This window comes from Bombus huntii, chromosome 5 (assembly GCF_024542735.1).
Source record: "Bombus huntii isolate Logan2020A chromosome 5, iyBomHunt1.1, whole genome shotgun sequence".
In the NCBI taxonomy this organism is placed as follows: domain Eukaryota; kingdom Metazoa; phylum Arthropoda; class Insecta; order Hymenoptera; family Apidae; genus Bombus; species Bombus huntii.
Genome location: NC_066242.1, coordinates 10,737,165 through 10,755,956, shown reverse-complemented (window position 1 = coordinate 10,755,956; position 18,792 = coordinate 10,737,165). Strand labels below are relative to the sequence as shown.

General features: G+C 35.0%; 1 protein-coding gene and 1 long non-coding RNA gene across 4 annotated transcripts in view; one reads left to right on the top strand and one right to left on the bottom strand.

The window, feature by feature from the left end:
• Positions 1 to 7,233: 7,233 nt before the first annotated feature.
• On the bottom strand, positions 7,234 to 13,117 carry LOC126866166 (uncharacterized). Its single transcript, XR_007689794.1, has 4 exons — positions 10,642 to 13,117; positions 10,332 to 10,558; positions 8,486 to 9,031; positions 7,234 to 8,368 (listed from the first exon to the last, which is right to left on the bottom strand). It is a non-coding gene; the product is annotated as an uncharacterized LOC126866166 (long non-coding RNA).
• A 141-nt stretch (positions 13,118 to 13,258) lies between these two features.
• Positions 13,259 to 18,792, top strand: part of LOC126866142 (fasciclin-1) — a 382,489-nt gene continuing 376,955 nt past the window's right edge. Inside the window, exon 1 of one of the 3 annotated variants that reach the window (XM_050619339.1) lies at positions 13,259 to 13,831. In XM_050619339.1, the coding sequence (XP_050475296.1) occupies positions 13,712 to 13,831 (120 nt within the window). In that variant the 5' untranslated portion in view covers positions 13,259 to 13,711. The remainder of the gene's footprint in view (positions 13,832 to 18,792) is intronic. The other 2 variants (XM_050619340.1, XM_050619341.1) reach the window with 2 other exon arrangements.

The following is an 18,792-nucleotide window of genomic DNA, read 5'->3' as shown; positions in this document are numbered from 1 at the left end:
ATTTCTGACGACTAACCCTGTTTCCAATCCCCGTGTCATCTTAATAAGAGAAACAATATATCGGCGTGGACGAAGGGTCGGCGAAAGGAGACGTGGTTCTTGTCCTTACTTTTTCAGATAATTGAGTCAAGAAAGGGACACGTATATGCTTTCAAAGGGGCATTCGTTTCTTAACAATCATATTAATTTCCCTTATCCAGATTGTTTGTATAAAAAAATGTTCGTATCAGGGGATTGGAAAGTGTTCTGCATAGTTTTGCCGTGTTAAAGGGTTACTCTACTCTGACGGTCGTGGAAGAGAAAGAAGCATCGAGGTCACTTTAGCTTTTTCAACTCATTGTCAACGGGTCACGGAATTCATCTTATTTTATGGCCTACTTGCGGTACAAAGAAATTGTACTTTAGCTTAGTTCTTTTTTATGGATACAATGTTTGGGGGATAAGGCTTCATCAAAAATGAATATACTGGAAACTATGAATTTCAGAGGGGAGCATATACTTGAAATTTTTAAGTGCAATTGTAAAAGAATATTCTTCTAACTTTGCGTATAATAAAATTCAACGATATTATGGTTAAGTAAAATGTTGCTGTATATCGAAAAACAAATTTAAAGATATATGAAACGATACATAGAATGAAACGAGGTATTTTGAATATTCGTTTAAATAAATAATTACACTCTAATAAATAATTTATTATACATTCATTAACTTGCGCATATATTATATTGTACAAATGTGTACTAACAAAGATTTCATGAAATTATTCATTTAAGTATTATAACGTTATATCTCCTTCAAATCTGTAAATTTAATTCCACTTTAAAAGATTATCTCTCAACTTTTAAAGATTAGCAAGGAAATCATTTAGTGGAACATTATAACTTGAAAGGTTCTTTTAAATTTGTAAATTTAGTTTCATCTCCAACTCCAATTTCATTCAACTTTTGAAGATTAGATGAACCAACAGCTGGATAAACTCGAGAAATTCATACTTTATACGACAGAGTTTATTGAATTATCCTCGCTGTCTAAGTTATTGTTAAATTATTAACAATGTGATCGGAGCACAGTATTAGCTTGTGTTCTTTAACGAAACACCAAGTTTCTGCGACGGATATTGATTTACGACGGGACTATAATTCGCAGGCTGCCACGTCAAAATATCGATCTGCTGCTTGTGAAAGTTTGCTCGCGGTTTGCACCGCTCCCTTTCTGGGTTATGACACATCGAGTACAATTGCGATCGGCTAATTAATAACCGACTGAAAACCAATTAATTTCATTGTTCGTACAGCCTGTTATAACCGACCGATAATAGTAGAAAACCTCGTATGAAAATTTCATAGTTTTACGCTTTTTCTTTCTCTATTTTTCTTATAATTTGGCAATTTAGAATTAGCGCTAAAATCACTACAGAAGTCAAAATGATCAGATCATAATTTTTCATAGAAACTCTACGATAGCGTATTTTAAATTGTTGTAAAATATATACAGGGTGGTTGGTAACTGGTGGTACAAGCGGAAAGGGGGTGATTCTACACGAAAAAAGAGGTCGAAAATATAGAATAAAATTTTTTCGTTTGAGGCTTTGTTTTCGAGAAAATCGACGTTGAATTTTCACTCGGTACGCGTGCACTTTATCACGTCTCGTTATAACGGATCTCACTGTAGATTGTTGTCTCGATGGAAAAATTAAAAAAAAAATTAAAAAAAATTTTTATTCTATATTTTCGACTTCTTTTTTCGCGTAGAATCACCCCCTTTCCGCTTGTACCACCAGTTACCAACCACCCTGTATGTATATGAAATATTGTAAATATGTTGCATATCTTTTTACATATCCTTCACTTTGATTCCTTTGGTATAGTAGTATTATATCTTAGTTGCCCATAGTTCTGATAGTAAGTATGTATCATACTGAAATTTTAATGTGTTTTATACTTTATAATGTATCCATTCTAATAAATGTTATATTATAAGTTCATAGTCTATGTGTTTGAATTGTAACGAATATAGATAAATAACTTTCAATAGCTAATGGTTTCGACATTCTATTGGTAATGATTTATGATATAACATTATTTAAGCAAAATTTGAAAATCATTTCATCTTAAGTTTCTTGATAAAGCTCTTACACATCAACAGTTCTGACACCGATAAAAGTTTCATAAGCAAATATGGACCATTTCAAATGCACAAACGATTTTATCGTTATTCGATTATCAATTCAATGTTGAAGTACATTAAATGGCAACTGATTCAAATCAACGATTCGAAACTATGAGGTGATTTGGGAAACTACTTTTAGTGTACCGACTTCTGGAGAACGCATACGCTCGATGATATATGACTTTCGCATTTCGCGAAAAAGTTTCAAGCTACCTCGATAAAACAAGCGTGCGCTCGGCGCGATGTAACGCGCGGTTTATTAGACGCAAAGTCCGTAAATCATCTTACGGGTTATTAATTACGATACTGGCGTCCGTTATTTTACAAGCGGAAAATTAGCTTGCAGTATTACGCGGTTGCAGCATCACTCTGCGCCAAGATTTCTAATACGATTACCTTGCTCGGGACTGTTCGGATGAAGTCACGCGTAAATGATTGGTTATGGGACAAATAATATTGAACTTTCATTATTTTCTTTATTCTATGATCGAGTTTCTTTAATTCATCGCAACAATATAACAGTTGCACCAATATAATCTAAGCGAAGAAAAAAGGTTATAGTGTAGGATGAGATGGCCTATAAGCATCTTTGTTACATTGTATCGCGTTTCAAAATTGAAATAAACTGAAATTCTTTGAACTTGAGAAATCATAGGAGAATACGTGATTTTATTCGCTAGATTTATTTTATTGTCGGAGGTGTCCGAATGTTTGTCGTGAAAAGAGATTTTTATCCTTCCGTGTTCTAACAACGCCTGTTAATCAACGCTCTTCTGTGAGAGTACCTTAATTACATTAACAACCAAGCAGTAAAATTACATATACAAGTTGTTTAAACGTAAATAATAATAAATATAAGGCAAGAAATGCCCGGCATAAAATATTTATTATAGTAATAGATAATTTATACGAACTCACTGTAGAAATGTCCACGATTCAAAAGATTCTCTTCAGTTTCTCTTAATCTTCTCTTAATCTTTTCTCTTTAATGCTTTCTCTTTAATTCAATTTTTTTAAACATCATAAAATTATGTATAGAATCTACACTACTGTAAAATTGATAATAATACAAATATTTCTAATGAATAACTTTATACTTGATAAACAGAATTCAATAAATTGTCTGAAAAAAGTATTGCAAGCGTTAAAGTTGTATTTCGTATGCACACATTCTTTTATGTGAGATATTACGTAAAAAAAGACAGGCGAATTATTAAAAATAATTGAAAAATTGTCCACAAATGATTCTCGTTTATTTCATATCTTCGCGCAGAGAATAATAACGAGGATCGATTTATCCAATAAAATATTTCATTCTATTTAAAAAGGAGCTATTTTGTTGCTCCAGAGGAGATTTGTATTTCAGTTAGATAATCCTCGACGAGCCATTCAATATCCTCTTCCACTATCTTTTCGTATTTCATGGCTTGTTCCCGTTTTCCAAAGTATCCTACGTTGATTTTATATTATATTAATTGAATTACTATCAAAGCATGTTCGTTACATCTATATCTATTTTATACTGCAGCATATATCTTTATTATCCTGGTCAAAAATTTATACGAAAGTAAATATCAAAACATTGCTTTAACTTTCAATTATTCTACATTTACAAGATATAATGTGTGCTTAATAAATCATTTCAAATATTAAAAGTGAATATTTATTAGAGTAGCAAAAAATTTCTGAGCTCTAATAAGAAATAATTAAATAAAAGATTCTCTTGTGATAACAGTAATGTATATTAGCTTAATGGAACTTTTTCACGTTATTAGTATTTAATTATAATATATTGCATAAAATTAATTAATCTCACGAGATAACAAGTTTTTTTAAACTGATTATACATTTCAGCGCGTTAAACAATCGAAGATTGTATTTCCTGACAGAATCTCGCTTGGATGTCCTAGTTATAAATGACATCATAATCGCGGTTATTTAATATGAAGCAATAGCATGCTCAACAGCTTTAAATTTACTTGCGTACAATTATTGCGATAATATTTCGAGCTCTCTCTTATCATAACAAGTCATAATAAGTTACTCTTGAAATTAAAATTTCTTAGAAGTGAAGGAGGTATTTTAAATTGTTCATTATAAAATTCATCATTGTTATACACATTCTTGTATTGATGAAGAAAATTAGAATGTTATTTTCAAATTAACTTAATATCAAATAATTTCACAATCGCATAAGCAAATACAAAGTTTTTCAGGAGACTCAATATCGCGCAAGACTTAAATTTAACTGATACCGTAAGACCACAACGATTCGAAATAGATTTGACTTTTAGCTTACTTAACTATTGTTGAAGTGGTCACCACTTCTAAGAAAATTCTACATCTGGTTTTTTTAGTTTTCTCAAGCATTGAAACCATCGACAGCGTATAGACAAAAAACTACGACGAAAGCAGGACATAAACAGTAGACAGGCAACGTTGGCTTCGGAGTTTTCAGTTATTGGGTAACACAGCTAGCGTGTGGATCTGGACCAGCTCAAATTGTATTCTTACTTATAATTACACTTCTATTTAAATATATTTTCTACCTTACAATTTATCCACGAGTTTCTCTGTTTATACATCAAATAACCTCAACAATTACATTAAAAAATTCAATTATAATTTTTATTCTATTACACAATAAATCCAACAAATACCATTAATGGTCTTTATTATACAAAATACAAAATACAAAGTAAGATTTAATCTTATTAAACATTTTTACATAACACATGAAAAGAATGCGCAAACTAATAAAAATTCTTCTAATTTTACTCTCAATTCACTTCAATTTTATCTACTACTCCTGAAATTTACATTTACTTCTAGACTAATGTCAAAGACGATTCACGTTTTATGAAGAAGTACAAGTATCAAACTTGCGCGAGGCAACTTTCCATTGCATCGATCGTCGTCGAAGAAACATTATTTCGCCATCATCGTTGATACAACGTCATTTTGATGAGCATGTAATGGGTATACCCCTCGCTTTGTACCTTCAGAAATTTCTCAATGTCTAATAGTCACAGGGGCTTATGAAACGCCTCGTGTATACGATACGTCTTGCTGTCAACGGTGCGCACGAATATTCGCTTGGCAGTGCGCTTTACGATAGGCAATCTTTACGTGCACGATGAATGCGCGTTAAACGCGGTCTCCAGCCATCGTAGAACCTACCAAACGTTAATTTGATGAGACGTTACGTCCAATATATTAATTCTCGACATGGCAATATATCGTGTACCAGGATGTCGAGACGTTCTTAACACTAGGACAAGGAACGGAGTGGCAGTTCAGAAAACGGGAGGCTTAACCAGAGAGTCTAAACTAATCCAAACATTCCTTACGTGGCTTACGGCATTCGGCCTGCGGATGGTAGTTCTGCTAGCAATAATTGTGATAACATCTTGTTGCTACAGTCTCGCCGTCCCTCCCTGATACTGAAATTCTGTTTCTACGTGGCAGTTTGCCTGGCATAACGAGCCATCCTGAAGGAACCTCAGTCCTAACGTCGAACATCGTGTCGTTACCCACATATGCCCATACATACACCTACTAGCGAATGTGGCTCGCACATGTAATCACGCTCTGCGAACTGGATATGGTTAGACCTCTTAATAACGTGCTACCTACGTAGAAGCGTACGTGTTAGAACGATGTATCTACCTCTTTCGCACTGGTACACGGTACAACACGGTGAATGCTGGATCTTGATACGATATTGATCGGCTCTGTGTATCATGGGAATCTCTACACGAAACCTAGCAACACGCTGGACTTTTAACATGGTCGATTATTACGCCACATTGAGTGTTCCAGCACCTATGTGATAGCCACTCTACGCTGTTGATTTATCCGTTTTAATGTCTCCGAAGATGAATTAGTTGAATGTTAGAGCACCTTCATAGATGGACATATGTGGACGTGTAGCTATCTATGCGTATGATAGACAATTGGATATCGATGATATCTGTATTATACAGGAATGTGCATATTGTGATTCTTAAGAGATATAGTATCGCGATGGATTTGTATGAAGATTTTTGTCAAATACAGGCCACAAACGTAATGTAGTATCGAATTTTTCCATTCACGTGAGAGATACATCCTGTGAAAGATGAACTGGATTTGGAAAAACCATTAAGAAATTATCGAAACGTTTTAGGAATTATTCCATTTGAAATCGTGAACTAATATCAATATTACAACAATAGTCCCATCAATTTGGAATCGGATCGTGGTCTTACACAAATATAACATTCTGTTCGATTAATCATTTTCTTTTTTCTTTTTTTTTTTTCAAGCAACTTATAGTCAATTTAACAAATTATAAATCAGATGATTTGCCTATTTGGCATAAGATTGTAAAATTACAGAAAAGAAGTTCATATCTTATAATTTGTAAAATTATATATTCACCAATATGATTTTGTAAAAGATCTGTGGACTCGTATCTTATAGGTGTATCTCAGTATGAAAGAAGGCTAACAGCTCAAGACGTTAGAGGAAAGTACACATTGGTACAAGTATTGGTAAACTTATGTCTATATAAATTTGGAATAATATTTGACTTGATAAAACGAGATTACCGTGACGATGTATACTGAAAGGATTGTTCCAAAATGGAGTTTCCAAGACAGGAATACTAGACGTAAGATGTTGAGATGTGGTACTGGTTCACACGCCATTGGGCGTGATCATTATTTTCCCGAGTCAAGGGGAAACGTGTCGTGGAACGGCATCACGATGGTCCATGTTCCATCGAGAAACGTACGAAGAAACATTGAGAAATATTGGAATTTTATGTGTCGAAAAATGTGAGCATTCTATGTTGGAAAATTGCTAGTTGTTGATAAAAAGGGATAAATGAATGTTCGCGCATGAAAATGCTTCTTAACGCTCGGAAAATATTGGGAAATAAAATGAAGTAATTTAATGAAATACCACATTTGTACAAAGCATTTAAATCCATTTCCAAGAAGATTGAGATGAAATATTTGGGTATTGATAATTGGGAATTTTATGAGAAATGTTCACAAATGTTCAAATAAAGTAGATTCTTTTTATTTCCAATAATTCTGCTACTACAATTTCTTTTCACTCAGTCATCCAACCTGTATAATTGTTCTGCTTTCCTAACTGACGCAAATGCGGTATTTTTACTATTCCACAGGATTCTATTATCGCACGTCACCTTTCACTCTTCCTTGATTCAACAATGGCCCCGGCCTTTTCATCAAACTCTCTTGTAATGTGCCAACATAAAGGCAGAAAGGGAACATTTGTCATTAATGACCAATGTTGATCGTTTCTTTTCGTATGTATTTTTATTACACATTTCTGCGTTGATCGTATATTTTCAGACATATTTCTAACCAGTTAAATTTTTAAAAAGCTAAGCTTGGCTCTCCGAAGCATGATTTTGATAGTTTTTAAAACTGCTGAAAAGATGAAGTATATTCATAAAACATGAATGCTGCAAATATTCCTTTGAAAAAGTTTTTTCAAGTGTGTAATTTCAACAGGTTGAAATGGATCCAAAGTACAGAAATAAAATATAGCGAAATAGAGCACGTTTCATCTATGTTACAAACAAAAGGGATTAAAAGATTCATCAAAGACTTCAAAACTACCACGAATCTAAAGAACTAATTACACGTGCATATCATTTCTTCTATTACTCGCTTCAAAGACACAAAAATTCCAAAACACTTTTGAACGAGACCGCGAAGAATCAGCGTGACAAACGTGAATAAAAAACTAAGCTGATTTTCTCGGAGTGAGAGGCGTAACACCCGAGACTGCAAGATGAAAGCGAGACAGACGGAACGCAGATATTGTGAGGAGGTTCAGGTTCCGTACACGGTTGGTGCTGTAAACTCTGTTGAACTCTCATGCTTTCTGCGATGTGGAGAACCAGCTGAGTAGAAGGCACGAGTGTGTTGTACATGCCGAAGACGCATTAATATTAATGTACCGGGATTTACTGCGACACGGGCTGCTCGAGCCTCATGGGTAGGATGTATGTTTACAAATACGTTTCTCAATGTAGCCCCGCCCGACGGTTTGCCTTCAAGCCCGCAGTTCCATAGTCCAGGCGCGTTCTTCCTTACCGGAAGTAGCAAGTAACGTTGGCAAACTTGGACTCCCTGCATCTTGCAAGGGAGTTCCCTAAGGGGGCTTCCGGTACGGTCTGTTCTCGCCACAGAAATGGTTACGTTAAAGTGTGTCAAGGCATATCTTACCTTTTCTTCTCAAAGTACGTTCAGTCTGAAAATCGAGGGAATACTGTTCCCGTTGAGAAACGTACCAGCATGTCCTTGCATTCCCTAGATTCCTTGTCACATACGAAACTGGTGAACTGTTTCTCGTCTCTCCTTCTACTTTAGCTACAATGGCGACAGCTTCTTCAAATAATGTGCCCCGGGATGTTTCAATTCCTTATGAACGTTTTTGGTAGATCTCTTCTCACAGAAATTACTGCATAAGGTTCAGTTAAACTGCAAGTTGGAGATTTTTGGTCTCCTACGTGAAAAAAAAAAGAAAAAAATGAATAAATTCTTCTCGTGGGAAATTCAGAGGTTTCAATATTGTTATGATAGAGATATAAGAATCGTTATCTATAAAACGATATTCTTTGTTCATATCTCGTATTGAAAGTTGCCTGTGATTTAATTTGCAGGAAATATGGTATCTGCGCCTTTCATTTTAAACAAGTTTCAATCCTCTTTTTAATGGCTTTACGCATTCGCATTTTCAAAGTTCTGTATGATTCCACGTAGAAGGTAACTTGATTATATTAAACGTATTATGCAATATTGATCCTTTTAAAACAGAATTTTTAAAAAGGGAACTCCTGAAAGAAGATTAATATTAATAGCTTGTATTGACTTATAAATATTAAATTATCTATATATGTACATTTAAAAATTATTCCGAACGATATTTGAATAAAGCTTTTAAAAAAAAGAGATAGATAATTCATGAATTATCTATCCATTTCAAAGAATATTCAATTCGTTATTTTTTATCTATTTATTTGAAAGAATATTAATAGGATAAATCATATTGACGTGTAGACAATGAATTTTTAATATATATTTAAAGATGAATATACATGCTGTATTCAGCTTGCAAAAAAAAAAGAGAAAATGAATGAAAAATTTAATTTATACCAAAGACGATAAAATCATGTTTAGCTGTACAGATTACCCTTTGACATTTAGAGATAACGCTGAATGCACGTTAAAATGAAAGTTCTATAAAAAAAAATTAGATTTCACAAGGCGACGAAAAGACTAATCTCCAACTGGCGAGTTAAGAGCAAGTTAAAGTTACAGGGCTCGATAGAACGTTTCATTAAACCGTCCACGTGGTCCGATTATTCTCACGCGATATAAAGTTTCTACCGTAATTCTCGCGGAATCGTGCGGTTCGATAATTTCAACGCGACGCCACACGGAGTGCCTTTTTCCGTTTTTACAACATTTTAATGTGTCGCATCAGGAGATTCATTGGGATGAAACGTGTCGATCATTTTTGCATCCGTTGAATCCGCGGCTCCGTCCAAAAATCCCAACGGAATTCAAAGTATTAACTTAAATTAACGTCACACGCGAATGCTTTATGGCCAATATAGACTATCGTGTTCGAGGAAGGCTACACAGTGTTGCCACGCTGTTCAATCGAGTGTGGAATATCGCATGATCGATGGTTCCCGTTCGATCACGACCGCGGATTATCTATTTTTGTTTTAGAATGTCTGTGGTGAGATATCAAACTGGCTCATAGAAATCGTTGGTACGGAACATCAAATTCATAGAATGCCAAACATCAGTCTAGGAGATTATGATGCTTCGATACACGTTTAATAGAATTTTCTAATCTGTTATCGTCTAATATACGAAACATCAAGATTGTTGTCCCGTAGATTCATGGCACACTAAGCATTATTCTAGCGATTTATGATCTTCTCTCGTTCGATATATATCTGATTAATAGAATTTTTGAATCTGTTATCGTCGAATAGGTATATGAAGGGCCGAGATTTTCGTACCATGGTAGATCGCTATGAAAGCTCGTGAGAGTACTTGCTTAAGTAAGCCGAAATTGGTTCGTCGGTGAGGTCAAACAGGCGTATCTAGACTACTAATTACCTAAGGGATTGGGACAAACTTAGCAGGACTCTCGGTGGAACAGGCGAACGATAGGGAAGTTCCACAAGCCCATTGCGTTTATATTCGCGATCGGGATCTTTCCTTAATCCTCATTGCCCTGGGAGGTTTCGAGAATCGTCCTAAGTCCACCAAGGCTGCTGGGAAATGGTCGGTGAACTTGCCATCGAATTTACAATTATATCGGCTGCGAGCCCTGTCCTCCAAACCTGATACAACCGATAACGAGAATTTTGCCACTCGCATGACCCACGCACAGCAATGTTTTAAATTTGACCAGGAAATTACTTACTCCCTTGGGTTACTCTTTGGCTGACTTTCCGCGAGCATTTTATATTAAAGAGCAATTTTCCAGACTGCTACGGTTCCGCTTGTTCGCCAGATTATTAATGACGGAAGTCACGACTATGAGTGCACGTATTAAGGGCGTGCTAAGACGGAAGAAGGTCGGAGGCTGTAAAGCCGGAATTAATTAATGGCAATCAGTAAGGGTATTTAACCGTACATCCACGAACTACGTGTGGTTAATCGTCTCGATGTTCTTTGCCCGATAATTCATGGTTTCTCGTTGTAAGTATCAGACGGACGTGTCTGTTGGCAGAGGACCTAGGTAAATTGGCCACTGTGAATGATATTATTGTTCTTGGCCGACGAGAAACAGATTTCCAAGCTGATATAAACCCCTGGTAAAAACGCAGGATGGAATAACAGCGTTAAGAGTGCACGACCTTTTCATGTAGCATGACTTTGTGCTTTTTGGTTAACAGCTTCAAGTGGCATAGATTCGCCGACCAAGCAGAAGGAGGAAGGCAGAAGCGACGCGCGCGGCTTCTTGAAAGAGCTCTCGTAGTCTCGTACAGAACGAGAAAAGCCTGTAGACGTGACGTCACTCTTTGTGCAGACGCAGTTGGGGATTTCGTCGTTCGTAGTGGTTGGTCAAGGAGAGGGTGAATGACGTCACGTGCGCGACGCGACGATCGTCGTTCTGAATACCGCTGGCTTCCAGAAGATCTCTGTTCTTTCCAACATCCTTAACATTTTACGTGTGGAATATAAATTGTAACAATTGATACCAAAATTCGTACTAATATCGTTACCAATTATACTTAAAACAAATATAAGCTGATCTTGTAAGATTAACAGATTAAGGACCAACGTTGCAATATTTCATCAACAATTTTTTTAGTTAGTTTACGTTATTAAATTTTATCTTTTATCTGTGCTTATGGAAAGGGGTTCCAAGGATTTACTTAATAATCTTTCTCATTATTATCTTTTTCATCTAGTTTATATAGTCTGAAGAAGTTGATGTATAACGCTATGATAACATCTTCTTATATCTAATCCTTGTAATGGCTTGCGTATAGTAATTCAAAACGATGAGAAATCACGATACCAGATTTGATGCCGTTTTTTAAAATAATGAAACATTTTTTTTTTTGTATGATTTCTGTAATGAATTTTTTTTTTAAATGTGAAAATCACGTGTACGTTACTTTATTTTCGTTTTTCAATAAATTTGCTTTGTCCCCAATGGATTGATAGTTCCATAATTTCATTTGATTTATATTCTATAAATTGAGATATAGTCAACGAACAAAAATGTGAATTATCATAGGTTATGATAACCACAGAAAAATTGTGAGTGTCTCGAAGCTGTTTTATTAACAGGAATTCAGTATGGCATGGATGAGTACATTACAGTAGAACAACTATGGAATTTTAACAAAAGCAGAAAAATGTTAATAAAATCGCAATGTTGAAATGAAATTGAGCATATAGTTGCAATTTCCAAGTTAAATTGAATTCTTACATTTCTTTTTAATCTTACAATTTTCTGTTACCATCTCACTGTTAGTACAACGATGTTTCTGGTACAATTATTAAATACGTTTTAATATTATCTACTTGTTGTGAAAGAGTAACATTGTTTAATAAATTCTGAGAGATATATATAATTTAATGAGTATATTTACAATATCAGTCAAGTTCAATTATTTTCGTAGGAAAATGTTGCGAATAAAGAAAAAAATAATATTTCGTCAATATCCTCAACGATTTATAACTTATATTCTCATGAATGTATTTTATTTTACATGTTTCATTATTTCCTTTCAATTAATAGTAACAATTAAGTCATCGGAATTTTGTAGTATTCATTACAAATATAATTACAAACATTCATTACAATTTGGTACGAAATAGTAGTACGTACTGGCTCGACAAATTCCAGCTTAACTTCTACAACTATAACAAGGGATATATAACATATATACACATAACAATTAAAACAACTATAACGCGGGACAAGTTTTTATTTTAAAAAAAAGTGTCACTACATTTTACAATTTACCTGATACAATTATCTAGTCAAATTCACAAAATTGTAGCAAACGTAAAATGTTTTTCACAAAGTCTCAATAAAACTTACAACAGAAACGAAATTTTTATAAACCCTTGTAATTGCTCATTGACCGTTCGAATCTCATTCCGCGGAAACATACATTCAATATCTGAGCATCGAATCGTTCTTTCGAATAAATCACTTTGTCCCGCTGTTCGCTCGTTCGTTTCAATCAATCTCATCGGAACACGTTATTTATCAAACGTCGAATCCATATTATTTCCAATATTTATACGGAAAATATGACTTGGAATAAATCGTGGCCAGAAACTACTTGCGAAAGAGAGAATTGAATGACCGTTGCCTACTCACGAGTTCGGATCGCGATGCGGGTGTGTTTTAATGTGTGTCGCGGCGAACTGTACGGGCAACGCGAATGGCGCTAGGGAGGGGGAAAGTCGGCCGCGACGGAGGGGAGACGACAGTACGGTATACCGAAGACTCGTTTCGGTGGTGTGGTGGGGGTTACGGGGGTCCAGGCATGGAGAGGGCGCAGTTCCGCGCCATCCTCCGTATCGTTGACACGTCCTACGAAAAGAGTGTAGAGAGTCAGTCGGTACGTTCGCTTCTCTCGTGACTCATCTTGTGCGTTGATCCTTGATTTCTCGTGACACCGAGCGATCTCGTCGTTCGGTTTCCACGAGCCTGTCGTTTCGTGGTCGACGGAGCACGTAAGCATCTTCTTTATTTCAAATAACGCGCGTGCATCGGACAGTGCGCGTGCCGTGCGACCGTTGGGTCGCTGACTTTCAAAACAGTCTCGATCGCGCTCTCGACCTATCGACGACATCGTTGTGCCGGAGGAGCGCGTATATCGACCCGTGATCCTCTTCAATCGTTCTTGCGTTCGTTTATTCTCACTGTGTCGTCAGTACGAAAATACCGTCTCGTATAGTGGATTGGTGAATTTCGGGTGTGACATTCTTTGTTCGGTTCAGTGAACATTTCACGGGGAACTATGTCGTCAACTGGCAACTATCTGTTCACCGCGGTGATTATCCTGATCGTCTCTGCGACCGGAATCATCGCCACTGTAACCATGGATGCCAAGATTCGCGACGACTCCGACTTGTCCCAGGTAAGAATTTTTTACGTTTTGTCCGTCTCTCTCACGCGTACTACGCATTCGTTTGGAATTAAATGTGTTTCGTTGCGCGTTGTTTCTCTATTCGAACGTGTTATGTGTCCTTCGACATTCGTGTTTTGGCGAAACATATATTTACTTCAACACATAGAGTCGTTTCACGCGTAAACGAAGTAAATAAGTATACCACAGATGGGTACTTTTTGTTCATTAGTTCGTAACGATTGAAAGACTTGCGACCTTGCGTAGTGTCAAGTATTGTCTACTGTAACAAGATAACACAGTATATTCTGTATTCGTGAGAATCCCGAATGAAATTAAATACGACGAAATAAAATATGTTGCACGTTTCTGACGCATTCAATCGGTCCATGAAGGTTACTTTTAATTTGCATGGTTAACCTTGTTAGCAGAGGTTATGATCGAGTCTTTCATGATATCGTGTTTTCTTCCGTAAAGTAGTTTTAAAATGTATAATGGAGGACGAAAAACTTCGAATGGTGAAACAGTTTAATTTTGAACTCTAAATATATTTGAATTAGCGAAGAATTTTCATAAAAGCTATATTAATATAACTGTCATTAATTTATATAATAACTGACATATTAATATATATTAATATATTATTTGGATTAATTTATCTGCTTAGTATCATGTAAAATTGAGTTACGTTTCATAACAAAATCGTATGAGATTCTACGTGGATTTTAGTGTTAAGTGGTATTATCACGTTCGGAACTTATTTTTATGTCACCGTCAAATTACCAATAGAAACTCTAATAGGTTTTTTGTCGACATGAGTGAATCATTTAATTTTAGGGCCTTCTCCGTGTGCTAACCTTTATGGCGAGGTTTACGCACCATCTCACATCATTCTGTTAATTAATGACGCAATAAAAGAGGCTGGCTGACATAAAATCGAGAGTCACTCGACTCTTTTCTTTGCGTCCATCGACTCGATTCTTTTTTTCTTGCAGCGTTCCCACACCTTAGATTACGCAAGGGAAGTATAATTAGCCGATAAAAGAGAAAATTTGCTATTACAAAAGTTTTTTTGTGTGAATAAATTGTCAATCATTTCTCGTTTAAGATAGCGAGAGATTAATTCCGCGAGATTATTCACTTTTTAGTGGAGCAATTGTTCGCGTACTTTATTAGATGAATATTTCCGTAGAAGGGTTTCGGTGTTTCCGGATGTTTTTTTTAGATATTAAATAAATTTGTTAAATTGCCCAATTTTTTGCGTTAGATACTTCTGTACTAGTTCATATATTTGTTTAACATTTTTATTATCTTTATTTCATTGTTCTTCATGTTCCGTGTAGATTGACAACATAAATTCGTTCTGTTCTTATTTATATCGATATACTATGCAGTATGCAGATATAAAAACAAGATAAGTCTGTGTTACAACCATATGTTTTATTATTTTCAATGCAAATAGTAGGAGCATTATTTTAAGGATTGAAAATTAGTGAAACATGAGGTTCTTCAAACTATATAAAGAATTTGAAAAATTTTTATGAATTTAGGGGAAATGTAACGACTACGTAAAACAATTACTGCATCAGTGGACAAACCTTTTCTGCAAATCTTCATCAAAAGCGAATATTTTACTAAAATATTTAATTTTCCGCGAATAATGTAGATTTTGAGAGATGCAGGCAAAGTTTTATATATTATTTCTAAATTATATTAAAAAATCATCATACGTACCTCCTTCTATTACTGCATAATATTTTTCTTGCTTTTCTGCAAAACCCCTCTGAATTTCTTTAAAATATTCAATCTTCAGTCGACTGTGGAAGTTTGACAATACCCTTATACTGTTGTTAAATTTTATCAAAAAATCACACAAATTGAAAATCACACTATACACACAAAGTTGTCCCATTTCCAATTAAATTTATTAATAAATTTTACAAAAAACAATGCATCATATTTTTCTCGCTTTTCGTCTAAAATATCTTTAAAAACCGGAAGAAATTTTCTCGAAATTTTATTTCACGAATCGTTCGATATTATTCGCTCGACGATCGAGTCAATTTTTCACGCGATCTCGTTTAAAAAGGTGAGTTCTATAACCGGAGGCGCCCAGTCTTCCACGGATCGCGTTTCACGTTTAGTTAAATGGACTGATCTACATTAAATCCCCCGGAGATTCCTTTGGCGGCTTTGAATTCATCTCGCTGAATATTACAATAATGCGTATCCAGCTTCGAAGGCAGGCCGAATGGATCCCACCCACCAACTTGTTGCTGCGACAAAAATCGTCAGGACGTTTTCGCTTGGGGCTAGTTTTCACTTCGATCGATTCAACAAACTACTTGCTGCCGCTGGTCCCCGAACTCGATTTTCACAGCTTTTATTTCATTCCATGCTCGGCACCGAACTTCCACGATTCTTTTTATCACCGAGAAATATGATTCGGTCCGGCTTTTAACCTTTTCGCGGTCGTGGAACGTACAGCTTTTAATTTTGTCCCACGACGCTTGTTTGCTCGAATCTAGAGGTTTCTGACATTGATTTGCGGCTCTAAAATCGAGTTTATTCGTGTAAAGTACAATAAATACACTTTATTCGATCTTTTCATAAAAATTTGTAGAAAAATTATAAATTGGAATTATAAATTTAGATTTCGTAAAATGAATTTATACGTGAACTGAGGGAATTGAATGATATTTTGGAAAACATTTAGTGTAAAAATATATTTCATTACTGAAATATATTAAATTATGAGTATAAATGTGAGTTCATCGTTTTCTGTGATCCCGAGGTATAATAAATTTTCGAGGTAATATTACACGATATGCTTTAAGCTATATCAGCAAATATAGTTTAAAGTCAATGAAGAAACTTTCAAGAGAAAATGGATCAATTTTGAATAATTTATGCAGACACTAAAGATATCAATAAGAATGTTAACTAGAGGACTAATATTATGTTATTAGTTTGTATAATTGCTGTCCAATACATTATTTATATAACACATATATAACATAGTAACACGATATACATTACTTTTGGTGATATATTTCCTAATATTCATTCACAGATTACGTTATACCTATTAATAGAAGATGCAATTAATTCGATTCTACGTCTTTTAAACATGAAGGATAATGGCCTTCTTTACACGTACAAACCTTTCATTCACTACTTTCCACAAGAATATTTTATTCGACTATCTCGATCACGTCTGCAACGAAAGCTAACTCGGGATCAATTTCTATTTCCCTTCAACTTCTCGTATTTTCAGAAAAATCTTATACGTATGTGCCGTATTTGCCCAGTAGACTGTAACTCCTATGAGCGAGAAAACAAGCTTTGGATAAAATACAAGGGATATTTTTATTAAAGTTATTATACTCTTTCGTATATGTTGAAAATTACATTTTATAAAATTTCACATATTCTCAATTTTTCGTACGAGATTGTCCTATAAATTACAAATTATCGTATAAATTGCAAATTATCCTATTACATCGCGGTTCATTGTTTAAAGCAATACGAAATCGTAAGCCGTACAAAATCACATTTAGCCATGATACATACGTACATATATTGTATACATATATTGTATATATTTACATTTGCGTTCGTAGCTGCAAAATAGAGTGCCATGTAATAGAGAATATAGCATGTGAAATCAGATTACACATGTCGATATAATGTACAATGGTTTTGATGTGACACGGATTAACAATAGTCTCCATCGCTGTCATAAGCGTCTAATTCGTCTATTGTTTCGTTCGTTTGGAGTATCGGGAACGCATGAATTCCTCGCGCTGCGCTGTTCCATTTCACCTGTTCTTCCCTGGAAAGTCGTGGTGCTACACGGTCAACCGCGTAACTGAAACGGTCATTGCCAATGTCAAAGCCGTTCTCAGTTTCCGTCCTCCACTCTCTCATTCTCTTTTCATCACCAAGGCTCAGCTTCTGCCAGCAAGTGGCCTTGCCTTTCACTTTTTTTCGTACAATGCCTACGTTAAGTCCCGCTAAGTTCCATTCATGTCGATGGCAGCCAGGTGCAAACAGGTAGATTGGTTACGCTTGTGTGTACAATACACGTTCGTTCATGATAACGACCATGTTGGCCTTCGAAGATTCTGTTTGATATTAACGCCATTACGCTCCAATGACTTCCTCGTTTCTCTATAGGTATACCGGTGTTGCACAAATATGCATACGTAATAGGGTATTTGAATACTTGTAGAAACTTTTTATCAACATATTACAACATATAACAAACATATTACGCAAACATATATGTTTAACATGTAACAAAATATTTTGAAATTTCATTAGCACCGTAACGAGACACAATTACCGCACTTATCTCGCTCGTATTATTAAAATTTGAAACGCATTTGAAAATGTGTATAAAAGTTATAAAATATTTATTGAAAGTATATACATCGCAGTATTTGAACAGTTTATTATTCGCTGTATTAATAAATCTCAATATTCAGTGAGATTATCTCTTTAACGCTTGGGTATTATTATACTTGAGCAAACTATTCTAGCTGTATGCTGATTTTTTAGTGTAAATACATGTTTGTGGTAAATATCTTGTAACTCCTATATACATTTTCCGAGTTGTTTCAAATTTTACCAACGTCACGAGAATCGAGTCTTGTAATGCAGACAAACATAAACAGGGATCATTTTTCTTATGAGAGTTTTCATTGTAACTGTTGTGTTTCAACGAAATTACATTTTTGCCAAATTCCATTCTTATTAGGTCGTCCGAAAAGTTTCTTTCGTTTTATAAGAAAATAATGGATGCACAACATTTTCCGTTTTATATTATTTTATCGAATTACGTATGATCCATTTTGTTCTATCAAAATAAAGATCACAACGTGTGACGGATTAGGTTTCATGTTTGTATAAAGATGCGTTGTTTGTAAAGATGTGTCTGTAAAAGAAAGACACTTTTCGGACAACCTAAT